Source organism: Vanessa cardui, chromosome 20, assembly GCF_905220365.1.
Source record: "Vanessa cardui chromosome 20, ilVanCard2.1, whole genome shotgun sequence".
Lineage (NCBI taxonomy): Eukaryota > Metazoa > Arthropoda > Insecta > Lepidoptera > Nymphalidae > Vanessa > Vanessa cardui.
In genome coordinates, this window is record NC_061142.1 from 11,496,033 (window position 1) to 11,514,495 (window position 18,463).

The window sequence follows — 18,463 nt, forward strand, 5'->3', positions numbered from 1 at the left end:
AAAATATACAAGTATTCGTATGTGCGAAAATCAATGCAGCCTCAATCTCGGAGTCCCGTGGGACAGCCCGCCACGCTAGAGGTAGATCAGCCGCAAAAGCCACAACTTAACGTGCTTACAGGCTCGGGAGTGCAACACCTCCAACTTGTTAACTTCGGACACTCCTGAGAATCCCTGGATTGAAAAACTTAGTTACATTCGTTGATCTTATTTGGGATAAGCCTTGGAACCCGTCAGAGAGACATAGGTACCTTTGTCTATTAGTAATAATAGTACTTAAAACATTTCTATTAAATAATTAAGGTTGATCTTTAATGTTAGTTGACTTATAAATATTGAACTGCCGCATAAATACGTTCTGAAAGTAAATGAAAACAAAGTGGTGCTCAGATTTGAATCCATTTTGTTCGATTAAGATTCATGCCTTTTAACTAATAACCATGATTTTTGTAACACTAAAATATACCTTCATGTTACATAATTATATAATTTAAGCATCATTTCAAACAATTTTTTCTATTAATATAATAGAAAATTTAAACTAAAATAATAATAGTTACACTCATATGTATATCGCCTCTATGAAGAAATAATTGAAATGAATTTCAAAGAAAATAATATATTTTCAACACACATTAATCTTCATCATTACTTTCAAACGCCAGTTTTTCTAACACATTGATCATACCGAACTCATTTCTCTCTCACTTCACACGTCATTATCTCCAACGAAAATTGTTGCTATAATTAGTAAAACAATAACCGAAAACCACACATGAGTAACGAGTGCTACCGAACGAACATCATCTTTAGTTTACGAAATGTCATTCGGATCAAAGGGTTTACATCAAAAGGCGATGTAATGAGTGACAAATTTATAGCTGCACTTATTTTAACAGATAAGTCCTTTGGTCTCAGCGTTGCTTTCATTTCACCAGCTGCAACAACAACTTTGCAGGGATGTTCCTTGGGACTTGGTCGGTCTTTTTTTAACTTGACGACATCTTTCGAATCGTCCCCTAATAATATATTTAGTTCTTGATGTTAATTTCTTAAGCGTTCTATTTTGTTTTGTATGCGTCTGTTTTGTACAATAAATTCTAGTGTTGATAATTAAGTTTAAAGGCAAGTAATAAATAAAACTATAAATATGTTTTAAGTTATCGTTTAAAACACTTTAATCGTAAGCACGTTGTTTGATTTTTGTCCCTTTCTAACAGATTAAAAAAGGGGTTTTATATTTCTCAAATGTAGAACCCTTTTCTTTAGAAATTCCTTATTTATAAACTGCTTTGGAATTTTTTTTATTGTGTGGTTTTACTCCTTGTTTTGTCCTATTGAAGACAATGCTTTACTTAAAAGACAGCTTTTGATATTAAAATTTTAGAAGAAGGTTTGAAACATATTCCACCATGCTGTCCCAATGATTTCCACGGGTTGGTGAAGATAACAGTTATACATTTTTTTTAATTGAGTTTTAATGATCCTTTTCATTTTGTTTGATTGCATATAATTATGTATGTAAGTGTATATTATTGTATGTAATACCAAAATATTTGATGAATTTTCGTGATAATAGTTTAAATTTAATTTTAATTAAAACTAATTCAATCAAGACAGTCTAACGCCTTTACAACACACATTAATTTAAATGATATATTTCGTAGAATGATTAGTAAAAATTACCCTCTTAAAAACAGCAGCTGAATGTAACTTAATTAAAAGTTTTAATGAGATTCTTTCGTTAACACCTAGTGATGAAGATAAGCCGTCGTTAATGGACACAGTGCACCCTCATGGTGATCTGACGTCCCTTTGACAAATTGTAATTTAATTTTATCTTGTTTTTATGAATGCTTATCGAAACCGAACGACAGCCTGGACTTTTGTTAATGAAAAGAAATTGTTTTAACGAAAACGACAAAAATAGTAAAATACTAAACCGTCATTGTACCGATGGCAGATGTATATTATCGAATTTATAATTTTAAATATCAATACATATTATAAAACAAAGTCCTCCGGGCCACGTATGTCTGGATTTTCATGCGGTATTCAATAATAGACAGAGGAATTCATAAGAAAGGTTTAGGTATATCAGTTTTAAAGACTTTTATGTAAATTAGTTAATCATGTCGGAAAAGAGTAACAAAAAACTTATGTCCGTACTTATGCGAAGTACGGACGGGCCGCTAGTAATAATAATAAAAACAAAGAGTTCCGTTAGTAAAATAAATATTTTTTACTCATGGTAGTAAGAAAGGAGTATTTATTATAGTGTGCGTGCTGTATACACGTAAGGGTATGTGTGGCAGTAGCGGGGAGGAGGCGTGGGGCGAGGAGAGGAAAGTGTCATAGCACTAGCAGTTCAAACTGTCAGATATTTAACATCAAAAATTAATAAATGTTGAACAACATAAAAGGCATATGTATTTTTTTTCAATAGAATTTGACAACCTCCGTGGTCGAGTGGTATGTACGCTGGTTTTCAAGGGTACGCCATTCCGAGGTCTCGGGTTCGATTCTCGTCCGAGTCGACGTAGATTATCATTATTATTAACACTTCTGATTTTTCATAACATAAGTGCTTTAGCTTACATTGGGATCAGTGTAATATGTGTGATGTTGTTGTCTTAATAGAAATTATATCATTATGTTACTAAAATGTCATTAAAATTATAAACTAGTTTCCGTCCGTGGCTTTGTTCAAAATAATTTATATTTCCTTGAGTGTTTGTACCATTATCGAAGGCGATGATTTATAACACAGAAAAAGTATCTCAAAAGTAGGTATGTAAGATATTCTATCAACACACGAATTGATTAAAATAATATCGGTGGTAGCTTCACTTAATTGTAAAATGACGATTCAAAAGTGCTTGTAAAAGCCTACTTGAAAAAAGTTTATTTTGATTTTGAATTTTTTGATAATCATTAAAGTATGAGTAAAGCAATTAACGAATTTCAAATATTGCAAAATTAAGTCCTTTTTATTGTCACGGTGCCAATAAATTAGGCTGACTATCTTAAATCTTTTGCGAATGGAATTACTTTGGCTCACCCCTTTAACTATAATTTACACAAATCTTAATCGTGCTCCTTTATTTGAAATTTACTGGCTGACTCAAAAATTAATTGATCAATTTTCGCGTACTCTTTAATTACTTTATATTTAAAGTCAATGCAATTAATGTAAAATCATTTTGATGCTCATCATTGCAATATAAATGCAAAACAGTTTTAATATATAAGCAATGGGTTTACGAATATCTGTCATACAAACATAAATTATACGTATGTAACTATTTGAATCCGCAGAATTGATATCACGAAATTCATTTTCCATTGTGCTTTATAATAAAGTTACAATTATAAATAAAAAATAAAAAAACAATTAAATTTTTAGGAATAGCGATAGTTATTACCGCTGAAATTTCATATACTTAATTTGTATTTATAATCCATCTCAGCGGTAACGGAAAACATCGTGAGGAAACCTGCATGTGACTAATTTCAACGAAATTCTGTCACATATGTATCAATGGCAACCCGCAATGGAGCTGTGTGGTGAAAAATGCTCCAAACCTTCCCCTCAAAGGGAGGGGCCTTATCCCTGCCGAAATTTACAGAAAATCATGCATTCCAATAAAATTCCTAGCGTTTTTTGTTTAGCATAAACCGATAAAAAAAATAACACACGTCTGCTACGCTGAAATCACTTGGAATTTAGTTATTATGCACAGTTAGATAACGATCTATATATTATCTAAATATGTATTTTCATTTCATAATTGTACGGAACCTTCTAAACACGAGTCCCACTCGAACTTGGCCGTATTCAAACATCTCACTCAACATATCGATCAACGCTAACAAACATTTAATTACCAACTATTTGAGCAATTATATTTACAAAGGTTGAAAATAGTCATTTCCTACAGCGTCAGTAAAAACGCCATTTCATTTAATTACCCAAACTAGGAGTAATTGAATCGATTAATATTTTCAAGGCAACGGGAACGTCATTTCCGGAGGGGATTATTATTGGAGCGACGGAAGTGACTCGTGGTCGAAACATTCCGAACCCTCGACGTGACTAATGATGGAATATAGATACCCAGGTGTCGATGTGGAATTAGAGTTTGGAAATAGATTGTCTTATTGAATAGAGATGTAGATTAAAATATTGTTATTTAAAATATAAATAAAGATAATCCTACTTATTTATTCTACGTGGTTATTTCATTGTATTCCGGGCTTTTTGATTTCTTTTTTTTTTTAATACATATTCTAATTTTTTAAAAAAGTTTACAAGAGTCTACGGGAATGAAGAATATAATTTTAACAGTTACAATTATAATTTTTTACAATCTCCAAAAAAACCAGAAAAGTTTACCGTATAAATGATTGGTGGCATTGGTGGAAGGACTTAGTGCAAATCCGTCTGTAAAGGTACTAATCACGTATATAGGTATATACAAGCAATACTTAGGATTGTTTTGTATCCTTCACAAAGGATAATTGCAACCAGAAGCACAACGTCACATGTCAATTCCCATGGTCGGTGGCGTATTGACGCAGTGAGGAATCTTTATTTTTTCTTACGTAAGAAAACATAAAGATATACAGCTCACAGTTTTTTTTTTATTTATAGGTCGGTGACCTATACATAAAAATAAAACAATTATATATTTTTTTCCAGTTAACGTATCTAAATAATATCATTTTAGGAGAAAAGTAGCTTATGGCTATTGGTGATCAATCTCATTTTGATTCAGCGTGCATTATGAAACATTAATATTCTAAATTTAATTTAATCTTTTCAAATTATGATCTAAACGTGATTGTAAGGTATTAGCGAATTCAATTAAAGAATATTTTAATTTTGATTCTGAAAGAAAGCAAACGGAAGAGAAGCTTCCTGCTTAAAGATAAAACAATAATGAAACTGGATTAATAACAGTATTATTCTTTTTACAAATTCTATATAAAAACAGACAATAGATTATTTTCTTCTTTTTCATTATGTATACGAAATAAAAATCATGCAAATCTAAATTAAAAATAAACACAGGATTATCCTCTGAAACATCGCAGATTGTTTTTTCGTAAAGTTGTTTTCTAAGCACGGCTTTATTTGGTGAAGTCGAGGGAACAGCATTTGTTTATACGCCCCACACATATTGGAAGAGTTTTATTTATAAAAGTGATTCTGCGATAGATTCACCCACAGAAGTTTACTGTTTACTTTATCAAAAATAATATTTCTTTTCAGATTTCGAGTTCCGGTCGCGCAAAATTTTCGCCGGCTGACGAAAAAATATCTTGGAACGCGTCCAAATATTATGACACTTTGATGAACGAAAATAGAATTATATTTTTGGAGATGGATTAGGAAATAACTGTGAACGTTCGAATTTTTTGGTGACATTAAATTCGATATTAAACGACGTTATAGAAAACAAACGAATATATTTAAAAAAGATAAGTGTTTAACTAAGAGTTTCGAAATTCGAAGAGGGTAGTACAAAATGTGGAACATAAAATATGACAGATGCACATATTTCAACAAATAACAAGCTTGAGAAAAACAAACGATTCAACAATAACAGTTTCGTAATTTGAAGATAAGGTTTTGCGTGCAAAATATCAATGAGTACTTCAACAAACGAAATATATATGGTGTGGCACAGTGAAGTGATTCGGACAAAAAATTGTGAAAATGTCGAAAGATATGAATTTGTATGTGCTAGTGATGTTATTAGTAACACAGACCCTGATTAGAATGAGTGAGGAGATCGTGGAAGCGAGTAAGTTAAAACATATTTATTTAACATTTTATTTTATATTATTAACCCAGAATAGAATATACACAATAGATATATAAGGATAGGGATTCTATTAAAGATATTTATTACAGTGTAATGATATAATTATAATAATATAAAAAGAATATGAGTAATGCTCTTTGACGGTAGAATATCTGTTGAGAGGGTGATACCTACCCAGATGGGCTAGCACAAAGCCCTAGCACTAAGTGAAAAGAATATTTAAATTACAGATTTATATTTTAGTACTCGTAATATTTTTTCTGATCTGCACTCCTAATAATTAATTTTAATAAATTTAGTTTATTATTGAAATTAAAATAAATACGTTCTGTAATATAAACATTAAGACACGTAAATATAAGTCCTAAATTATTGACTCCACAAACATATTTCAATATAGTGCCGTTTAATTCAGTATCAGTGAGAGCAGTGTCGCATTCGACCCTCTTATGCTGGCGGATCGCCAAATTGGATATACTCGCACGGACGACTATCACACGTGCTCTGTCAATAATGTACGGGGGGCTTAATAATGAGTTGGAGGATATCTGAAACTATGGCCAATGTTGTTTTATACAGTATTTATTTTAAGGATTTTACTTATAAATTGCTAAGTGTGTAATCTTTTATATGATAATGTTTGATGATATGTCAAAGACGAGCAAACTACGTATACGTACAGATGCATAGGTACATCTTTTTTTCCTTCACTTTTATTATTCTATGTTATGAAATTCATAGAACAAGTTCAGACACAACTGCACCGATTGCATTTTCGTGCCTTCCAAACTACGAGAGTAGGCACACGGTTATTTTACATACTGCAAGGGTTTACTGGGAGGGTTTCTTGAAAGTAATACTTTTTTAATTGGCAGACTCGGGATCAATGCCATCGACTTGTGAATAGTTCAAAAGCTGTCATCCAAGCAAACGGCGACCGCACAAATTATTAAATACGAATTCGATCGCAACGAAAATCTCTTTTTGGTTGCGTGCGTACTTTTTATTGTCTAGTATAAAGTTGATATTCTACGTACTAAAATCGTTTTCGTTTATGTTTCCAACTGTGGAAACATTTTTTATATAATGGTAAACTAATTTTTGAAGAAACTTAACTTATGACAACTAACATAAATTAACTGTTAAAGCAGTTTCTATTAACAATATCTTAAATAAAAAACCATGTCTATTTCTCGTTGAGGGGTTCCTTAAAAAGGTTATTTTCTTTGGAAATGATATTGATTCAGTTAAATTTCAACTCATTGGAATCAGAACAAATGATTATAATTCAGCTTACATGATTTGACTTAAAGACACAAACAATTACAATTAGATGAAAGCCATTACAAATTGAAAACTACGTAATAATGCTACCAGACCCAGGATACGACTACAATAACGTATATATAAAACGTTTATAGAAACATACAACTCTATTTGGTCGGCATAACATTTTCAAGTGTACGAGCATACATCTAAATCTTCCTTATGAATCACTCTATCTATTAGTTAAAACAGTATGAAAATCCATCCTGTAGATTTTGTGTTTATTGCGTACACACGTAGCATATAGTTTAGTAATAAAATATTTATCCAATATCATCATCAACTTTTTACTATAGACTTGTATTCGAGGAAACGTATCACCTTATTAGTGCCAACCGCAACTAATCAATATGAATTTAAAATGTTATATCTTAGTTAAAGTAAAGTAACAGCCCGTAAATTTCCCACTGCTGGGCTAAGGCCTCCTCTCCTATTGAGTAGAAAGTTTGGAACATATACCACCACGCTGTTCCAATGCGGGTTGGTGGAATGCACATGTGGCAGAATTTCGATGATATTAGACACTTTTTCATGGTATCATACATATCTTAGGAATTAAGTGTACTTACACGAGTTCACGCACACTACAATATTATACAAGTTTTGCTGTTTGGCGAAAGATTGCTTATGTTTGGATAGTCTACCATTATTCTGGTTTCAAGTGCAAGGTCTAAACCACTCTCTCTGGCCCACCTTGGTCGTCTAATCCCGACCAGGTGTAAGTACTAAATTAATGATTAAATAAATCAATGAATGTTGCGCAAAATATTTTTTTATTTTGGTACAATAACTTCTATACTCTAAATTCGCTGGTTCAAAACAAAGTTATTAATTAATGTTTGATAATTTTTAACTGTTTATACAAGTATATTTCCACGTCGAAACTGAGTGGTCCTTCGATAGATTTAAAGCTACGTTCTTTTATTTTCGGCTCACGTATTCCATTCACTGATTCACCTCGACTCTAAGTATTATATGTAATAATATAATATTGAATTTTGCTGATGATTAATCTTTTGTATGTACGAAGAATCTTTATTGGAAAACTTATGAACGCAATGATAAATTTCATTTAAAAATGATTTACAGTCTAAACAACAATTTACACTGTATTTTTTGTTGATAATAAATGTTAAAACTGCAATAAATATTTTCGCAACTTGGTCGTAGTGAATTTTGCAAATCGGTCTGGGTATGTACCATCCACTTATTATATATTTATGGAACTGCCCGCCCCTTTCTACTTCGGACGGGTAAAATTCATACCAAGTCATTCCTATTTCCTTACTTGAAGTGGATATTTAAAAAAATAATCTTAATGATGGTCTACCATCTACTTTAAGTTCCAAGTCAGATGAACCCAAAATTTCGGAAATGTCGTGATTATTGGTACTTCACCTTTGTACGTATAATTTTTATATATAGAGAGAATATTTTTCCTACTCCATTATATTTTCCGGTATAATCAAAGATACAAGGCCAATGCATTTAAGGGTTTTCCGTGACAAGCGATCGTAACACCGACACCATACTTCACTTAGGGTTCGCTGATAATTTCTTCTTAACCAAAGATTCTTATTATATTCACCAATGATATGTACAAATTAACTTATTGATACAAAATTGGTACTAAATAAACTGGTTAGCCAAGAAATAAATATTTTAATACGTTACCGATCAATTCAATACCACTCGGAGCAGTCATTGTCACGTAAAGTCCCTTTTTGTTGGCGACTTGCCAAATTGAACGAACTTACTCGTACAGGCTACGATCGTACGTAGTTTGTCAAAAATGAACAGAATCTCAATAATGAATTGCTTATGAAACAATTAATGTAACCTCGTATCTGAATGAGAAAGCTGCTTTTAGGGCCTCAGATCATGAAATCCTGTATCCTGTAATAAAGTATTTTTCTGTCTTTTTACACACCCTTGTGCTAAAAGGACATATTAAATGAATATCAATCTCCTAACTCACTTATTAAGATGTGACCATGGTACCTAAAATGGTACCTGAATGTGTAAGGAATTGTAACTGGCTCAAACTCGTTTAAATCAGAAAAAACCGGATTTTGGTTATTCAACCAATGGATGAGTGTATCGTTACGAAAAAAATAAGTATTACTATTTAAAAATAAAGTCGTCTAATTACGTAATAGTTTAGTCTGTTTGTAATCATAATATTTACGGTTTAATTAAACGGTACTAGTACGTATTGAAATTACTTATTTTTCATATAAATAAACAAAATTAACCACAGCTTTTAGCGGTCGACTAATTATAAGTTTCTCATTAATTATTCGCACGGAAATCCAGTACCTATCGGGAGTTTCGTTACTGCATGCAATTGTTACAGTTTTAGACAGGCTCCTGCAACTTTTTCTATTATATCTTAAATTACAATTCCATAAATAAACTTGTGAAAATAAAAAAGGGTTCGTATAATATGATTAAAAATTGAAATAATGGAACAGAAGCAAAGTCAGTAACAACAAATTCAAGCGAAACGTTCGAACCGAGGGTAATATTTTATTTATCGGGATTATGCAAATTGCATAGAATTGGAATATCTCAGAACATTAAAGTAGTTTATAGACGCCAAACCACTGGTGAATGGATCGGGCTCATATTTTGAATATCCTAGGATTAGTGAAATTGTCTGGTTAAATCGATTCATGTTAGTATCCTTCTTAACATGAATCATACGTTTATCCGTTTAAAGATGGGTTTTTTTGAATAGCCCATGATTGTTAAAAAAGAGTAAATACTTGCCGGTTTTTCTCGGTAGAATCTTCTTTCCAAAACTGTGGTAGCTTCACTTAATTGTAAAATGATGATTCAAAAGTGCTTGTAAAAGCCTATTTGAATAAAGTTTATTTTGATTTTGATTGCTTGTTGGTTCCTTTATGCAACCACTCATCACTTCTGCCAACGAAAAGTAATACTGAAAATTGTTGTAGTCCGGTTTGATGGATAAGTAAGCCAGCAATATTAGAGGCGTTTATAGAGGTTAGGTCATCTTAGTTACATATGTCTCTGGTACATTGGCAATGTAAAGGATTAATATATCTTAGAGTCAACGTCTAAAGACGGTGCGGTCAAATACCAAGACTAGTGGACCCACTATTTGTCAATCAAAAATCAATCAAGTGCCATTGAATTTGTGTTCAATTTGCCTTGATGATATTTCCTAATAAGAAACAGATCACTAAGCTGATAATCATGAATCACCAAATGTGGGGTGGGCCAAATATACACTGTTCAATTTTATCTGAAAAAAAAAAACAGTCAAATCATGTTCGATATTAAAGCATGTTTAGGCTTGGAATATTTATGTAATTTCATTTGTGTTTAATTATCTTTCCAAATAATGCTATATAACAAAACATTTTAAGGATATATTACCAAAAAAGTCTTCTAAAATGTTCCTTAATTTAAATCCGAAATGTTTATTCAAATAGACTAGAACTCTAGAATCGTCACGTGCTACCATTTGCTCGGAATGTTCTACGTATTGAAAAGTATTGGCAAGATATTTAGCAATTTCTATTTAAAAAATCCATGTTATTTCAATGATTATTCTGAAAATGCATTCGTATAACTTATTAAATATATCTCTTTTGACTATGAGCTTGGGATTATGTAACACTATTTCAATATGTAAATACAATTGCACATGGTTGATAATGATTATTAGTTTATTTAACATAAAGCTCGTCGTTGGTCCAGTAGCTAGATATTGTCACATAAGTCACAGATCCCTTAATACTGGGTTAAAACTTCAGTTCGAGCCCTTAAAAAGTTATTCGATAGATTCTCAGTATGGACTCTATAGAAGTTGGAAATATGTACCTTGGAAAGCAGGTATTATAGCATTTGGTCCAGCACCTGAACTGTTTTTAGTCGTGTCGGATTGTATTAGGATGGCACCTGTCAGATTGTAAAAGTGAGTAAAAAGAGAGTTCATGCGTTTAGTGGCTCAGTAAGCCAGTATAACGCAAGGCACATCTTACCTCTAAGGCTAATATTAGCATCCTAATTTCCAAGGTCTGTGGCACATGGATATTATAAGAAATGCTTAAAAATTCTTACAAATTATTGACTTTGTGTGTGTATCGACTAAGGAATCAACAGATGCTCAATTGAAAGGTCCACCAATCGATTGGAAAAAAAAAATACATTTTTGAATGTAAATTAATTATGATGTTCTATTCTTTCATTATGTTGCAAACAATGACATACCCGATACGTAAGAATAGTATACAGTAAATAATGTGTCGAGTCTGTACAATAATTATGTCGAATGCTCAAACTCAATTCATCACTATTGCTTCTTTACATGTAGTCGTAGTAGCAGAATTGGTTCGGCGCCAATTGCAGATGTTCCGAACTTCATGCCGTCAACTAATCTAAAAACTGGATTAGCGTACTGTTAGCAATCTGTCTTCCAACGCCTGTCCTAGTAAATAGGTCGTGTAGATGTCATTGTTATAATTAAATATGTTTTACAACGAACTATATATTATATACAAGGGTGCACATATTGTGTTTAACAAACAACTAAAAATATTTTAATTGAATACGTTTTCTTCTTCATTGAAAAATGTTAGATATATAGAGCCGTGGTAAAGTATTTGAAAGTGTTATCGTCATAATCTGAATATCTCTAATAAAGATTATTAAAACGCTACTATACTTTACTTATACTTTACCATCTCTTGCCCCCTTACCACGCCTAAATCCACCAATATGATTTGTAAGTATTCCAAAAAATATATTCCACAAGCTACTAGCTTTGTTTAAGTGTAAACAAAATTTCCCATACGAAAGGTTTTTTCAAAGGTTTAAATAAAACGGTTTATTTTTCAATGTACAATAAATTGACTTTATTTGATAGATAATTATGACATTCATATATGAATATGCTTTTCTCTCTTTCTATTCTCTTCCGTGTCTGAAAAAAGTTTTATCTATAATATTATTTACCACATAAGTAATGCCTGATGCCAAATTTAAGACGGTATAACTTAATATATTAGCATTATATAATGATTTATATTTATCAAATATCCAGATGTTTAGCGTGATTATATTACTGATCTTAAAATACAGTGAATAGAGATCTCTTTGAATAAAATCTTATAAGCATCTAATCTACGATACTGTCAGTCAACGTCGAACAGGTTAGCTTGTCAGTAAAGAATTTTCAGTTCCACAATATGTGCAAACCTTATACGTAAGATTATATATTATATTCTTCACATGAAGATTATAATTTATACGTATCATGTTACTAATTAAGAATTTTCTTATGTACGTGTATTTTTTTTATATTTATTGTAATAATAGCGTGTATGTGTGTGTGGACACATGGACAACATGAACACAAGGAATCGTTTCCTGTGTGCTACATGTATGGTTTTGCAAATAATAGTTTTTTGAGTAAATGAGTCATCGGATGGTAAATGCTCCTCACATTAGCACTGTAAGAAACACCACAATCTGACAAATGCACCACCAATCATGGTAACTAAGATATAATGTCTCTTGTGTCTGTAGTTACACTGGCTAACGTTCAAACTGAACCACACTAATAAGTATTGCTAAATAGCGAAAGAATATTTTATGATGAGGTGATATTGTGTGCTACTCTTGGTCCTGAACAAAGTACAACCAAGCATGTAATCTTTTAATACACTTCCCCACAAATGTAGCCGAGGCCTAAGGCCAGATGTGACCTATATTTATAAACTGAATGTTTTATAAGATACATTAAAACATAGTACACAAATCAAAGTGTAAAATAATATTACAAAAGCGAATTTAAATTCAAATTTTGATTGCTATCAAACGCCATTGTTGTAAAGAGTTCGACTATAACTTAAACTCCTATAGAGAATTTGCATCCAATTTTAATAGAAAGCAGGTTTACATTTTCTATTGCATTGGGAAAAAGCAGTCGGGATGGATTATCTTGAATACGATTTAAATCCAAGGTAGTGTCGTTTGTGGTACTGACGCTGGGTTACTTGAAAGAAACGGGAATATATTATGTCGGTTAGAATGATAGCAAACTAAATGCGATTGGATTCTTCGCTATTTATTTATTTGCTTGAATCAGTCAAAATTTTTGTAACATTTTTGAAATCACCATATATTTATCCAAAATTTCTTAACGTCAAAATAAACTCAATTTAGTTGATAGTATTTATAGTAACAGCCTCCAATTTCCTATTGTTGGGCTTAAGGCTTGCTTTTCCTTTGAGGAGAAAATTAGGAACATATTCCACAACGCTGCTCCAATGTGGGTCCATTGAGTTACGAGTGGCAAAAAATTTCTGAAATTAGACACAGGTAGATTTCTTCACGATGTTTTCGTACCAAGCTCGAGATGAATTGTAAACACAAAATAAGCACATGAAAATTCAGTGGTGCTTACCTGTGCGCTTTAACCTCTGGGCCATATCGGCTCTCTATTCGCTGTATTGTAAGAACAGTAATGTATTTAGTTGTTAGTGTATCTGTTAATTCGTACAAACATTGGTACGTTAAAAAATATATATTTAAATATTTTATTATTCATTTAATTCATTTCAAGTAACTAGTGCATATACAGTTACGAGTTCACCCGTTGTTGGTTAAGCCGAGCAAATAAATTCAACTAAACCATTAGGATTTTTAAGACCTCACAGCGACTGTAATTGTACTAAAGAGATCTAAATAATCGCATCCGAGTGAATTTAAACTCCAGTTAAGTTAAATGATTCTGTTTGGATTTTAGTGGTCGGTGTAGATTTTCAAATGGTTTTTCTAGTCGGTTGCGGTAACCGATCCTAGTTAAATTGAATTTAGGGTCTTAAAAATAGTCGATGGGAGTTAATAGACTTAAGTTAATTGTGATTGGACTTTTTATGGGCAATTTCTAACTATATTAGATATTAAACTTTTTTATTATTTTTTATATGGTAAATGGTCACCATCACCGTTAGACAATGACGCTGTAAGAAATATTAACTAATCCTTGCATCTTCAATGCGCCACAAACCTTAGGAACTAAGTTGTTATGTTATTTGTGGCTGTAGTTACTCTGGCTCACTCACCATTTAAACCGGAACACAACAATACTGAGCACTGTTGTTTGGCGGTAGAATAACTGATGAGTGGGTGGTACCTACCCAGACGGGCTTGCACTAAGCCCTTCCACCAAGTAAACGTGACTTGGAGCAATCTTAGCATCATCAGTTTTTTGAGGTATTTTTGATATCTACATATATATAAAGGTATAATATTGTGTTCTGAAAAGTCAATGGTGTGCTCGTCTTTTAAAGTATAATTTTTATAAGCTAATATAAAGTCAAAAATCACTAGTCTCATTTAATCTGTATAGAAAATTACATTTATTGGTTGTCAAAAGAAAAAATACCACCGATTCGGAAAGGAACAAATTTGAGAAGAACGGGCGAAAGAAACACAGCGAGCCTTCATCATGTTATTTTATTTACAATGCAACATTAAATATTTTGATGTGATCTGATTTGTTTGCATAATGTTGTCTTAAATTTTCGCGATTATTACACATTTAAATAAAACTAATTATAACGGATGAATCGCGTATATTAATTATTTTTAAACATCCCGACGTTTCGAGCACTTTGCAGTGTTCGTGGTCACGGGTAGACCTACAGTCTACCCGTGACCACGAACACTGCAAAGTGTTCGTGGTCATCCGTTATAATTAGTTTTATTTAAATCTGATTTGTTTGTCTGTTTACTTTTAATGATAAAACAATGTTGTCAAAACATTCGTTTTATTGTTTGATTATTTATGTGTCTTATTAGTATTTACAATCAGAATTAGAATAAACATTAAATATTGCATATGAACAAAACATAAATCAAAATATACTTATTCAAGTAGTCTCTTACAAGTACGTTTGAATCGTCATTTTACAGAATTGAATCAAACTACCACCGTTTCGGAATGTTGATTCTTCCAATAAAAAATTTTAACAAAAAGAAAAACCGACTTCAAACAAAACACTATTTTAAGGAGCCGGTGTCAGCCACGGTGCCCTTGCCCCAACAATCAAAAGAAAGAAGCGATACGAGCCCCTTGATTGATCCAGTATATTATTGTGTAAAAGGTAATTTGTAAAAAACATATTTGTCAAAGTATTCTCGTATTGTTTTTTGATAGATATACTGTAGGGTTTTATTGGCTGACACCGACTCCAAATATAACAATAATTATAACTACATGATATAATCGTTAATCGACTTTTAAGTAGTCTAATATTTTTCATTTCATTTAACTTAGGAAGACTCTAAAAAATATGTTGAATACGCAATTATTTTTATTACTTTTTCGTGCATATTCATTTGTTTTAAAATAGTGTTTTGTTTGAAGTCGGTTTTTCTTTTTGTTAAAATTTTATTTATTTTTTGATTTTAAGTGAAGCTGATGTTGACTAACTAATTTTTTTTAATATGGATAGATTAAACGTTCCGTTTATATGAGTCAGAAACTACTTCGAGGACAATTTCAAAGGAAACTTGCGAATAAAGCAAAAATAGACTTTCGAAAATGCGGATTTAATACGTCACGCGGCGTAAACTACAAGGATCCCTCGAAAGAGCTGTAATCGAACTCAGCAAAAAAACTTTGAAAAAGACCAACTATATTTCGTACATCATATGACATCACATCACATACACAAAATTTGATTAAAGATAGTAAGAAATTCTGCCCCATATCGCACCCTAACTGCGAGCCGTATAGGAGTTCCATCACTACATAGTATAAAACAAAGTCGCTTTCTCTGTCCCTATATCTTTAAATCTACGCAACGGATTTTGATGCGGTTTTTTTTAAAAGATAGTGTGATTCAAGGGGAAGGTTTGTGTATATAAAACATGAACAATATAGTAAAGAAACACTGATAATTTTAGAAGTTTGCGATGTGATGTCGTATATAAACAAATTCTGTAGTATATTTAGTATCAGTATTGCACCCGTGCGAAGCCGGGGTGGGTAGCTAGTTGATTATAATATTCGACTATGATAATTACATAAACATAACCACATTACGGAAGGTGACTCAAATATCCAAATAACCTATAAATAAAAGATTCGACCGAGTATCGCTAACGTGCTCCTCAGAATTGTTCCGTTCCCTTTCGTTTCGTTACTTTGTCATGGATCCTGTGCTCAGAACCTTACCAAACTTTCACCAAATTACCCTTGAAGTACATATTTTATAATAAAAAAAGAATTATCAAAATTGGTTAAAGTGATTTTCAGTTATTCACCTATTTGTCGCGCATATACATAATGCAAATTTAAGACTTATGTCGTTTTCACATGGATACCATCATCGGAAAAAAAAATAAAAAAAATGGGACCCCACGGAAAGCACTACCTTTCAAACAAAAAAAAAAATTATCAAAATCGGTCCACCCAGTGAAAAGTTATGAGGTAACAAACATAAAAAAAAAAAAAAAAAAAAATACAGACGAATTGATAACCTCCTCCTTTTGGAAGTCGGTTGAAAACCGGCATGAAACTTACTTTTTTATAATCAGAACGAATAGCTAAATAATCATTTTATACGATTATATTTCTGTATCCTGTATGACCTTCAATGAATATTATCACCAGGATAGGTTATAGTAAGTTCATTTATATGATTAATTTTTGATTTTGATTTTATTTTTTCTTTTTTTAACATTACTTTAAATTTAGCTCTCTTGACTATCGTTCCCACTTTAAGCAAGCTTTAAGTTTAATTCGACGGTTAAATAGGAATATTGGTAATTTCCTAAAATGGGGTATTGCATTTAAACCCTAAAAAAAGAAAATACTTTGCGAAATTTTAGTAACAATTTAATACCCTACCATAGAAAGAATGCACTAATTTGGTCAAGTCGAAATCTTGGTGTTTATAAAAAATCCTCTGCTTGGAACGGAAGGATTACGTCATGCATGAATCAGATAAAAAAACATCACATTCATATCCGTCAAAACACTTCTCCTAAACAGTAACGAAAGACGTTACCCAATATTGATTCTTAATTACTCAACATTTTAAACCCCAATTTTGGTTGCGCGATTTGATGCACGGATAAAATTTAGAGGAAGTAATGATCATTTACTGTAAGGCTGTTCACGAGTCTACCTCCTTATTTAAAATTAAAGAAGAATCAAAACTAATCTGTCAAAATAGCCAAAAAGGAGTGTACCAATATGCGATTAATTAAATAAAAGTAACAACATCATTACAGACGGGTAAATTGTATCGTAATATACGTAAACAACAGGTGTAATCAACATGAGTCTAATCCAAGCCAGGTCATTAGCCTACAAGCGAACGGCCGGTGCTAACGCTAATTTGTCTCCATGCTATTTCTATTAGAACGTAGCTCGTATTATTTTAGGCGTCTGTATGTCTGGTTACATTGGAAACTAGGAGTACTAATATATAGACCTAGGAAATGCTCATAGTGTATATGGTCAATAGAGGAGTAAGGTTAGCTATAATGAGCCAGTGTATCTAGGACAATCATAACATTTTTAGAAGGAAAATATTAAGGTAAATATGTGTTGTGTTACCAATAACATCAGGTAAACCAAATTGAAATTGACAATAAGGAGTTGTTGCTTTTCTCTTCTCTCGACCTTACTGTCGGTTCTTATCAATGAGGTATTTTGTCAAACTGGTGCTTTGAATTTGAATGAATGATTCGAGTCCATTAGATTGTAACTCTAAGGTAAAAAAAAAAATTGACGACAGAGAGAGATTGGCTTGATAATACAAACAAGTATTAAACATCAACACACAACACATCTTAATATTCTCAATTTTAGACTTATTTGTGTACGATAAGAAGCTACACGTAAATCCTGTATTTAAGTTGTATCTAAAAGTCAACACTATTTTAGCTATTTGACACGTGCCCTGTCCCGTCTTAGACCGATATTATTAGTCGCTGGCATATTGCCAATTACTTCTACACATTTCCTTCTGGGGCTTACCGCTTGGATAACTGTGTTTCGTGATATTAAATATTGAATATGTTTTATTAGTTGCGATGGTCATTAGAAAAATATTACGACTTTTTTTCGTTCTATTAATTTTCAGTCTTTTCTGAAACGGTGATGCTTTTTGTTTTTTCTTATTGTGAATAAACTCTCTTGTATAAAAAATATAAATACTCTAATTCTTTCGAGTTTAACAATGTTTTCTTAAAAATATTCTACTTTTGAGAAATTGATTTTTTATAAAAATCTCTGAAAATATTTTAGTTTC

General features: G+C 31.8%; 1 protein-coding gene across 1 annotated transcript in view; it reads left to right on the top strand.

Annotated features, from left to right (window-relative positions):
• The window catches only part of LOC124538491 (nephrin-like), a 136,589-nt gene that overhangs the window by 20,168 nt on the left and 97,958 nt on the right, over positions 1-18,463 (top strand). The window contains exon 2 of the mRNA XM_047115570.1: positions 5,276-5,810. Within this exon, the coding sequence (XP_046971526.1) occupies positions 5,723-5,810 (88 nt within the window). The 5' untranslated portion in view covers positions 5,276-5,722. The remainder of the gene's footprint in view (positions 1-5,275; positions 5,811-18,463) is intronic.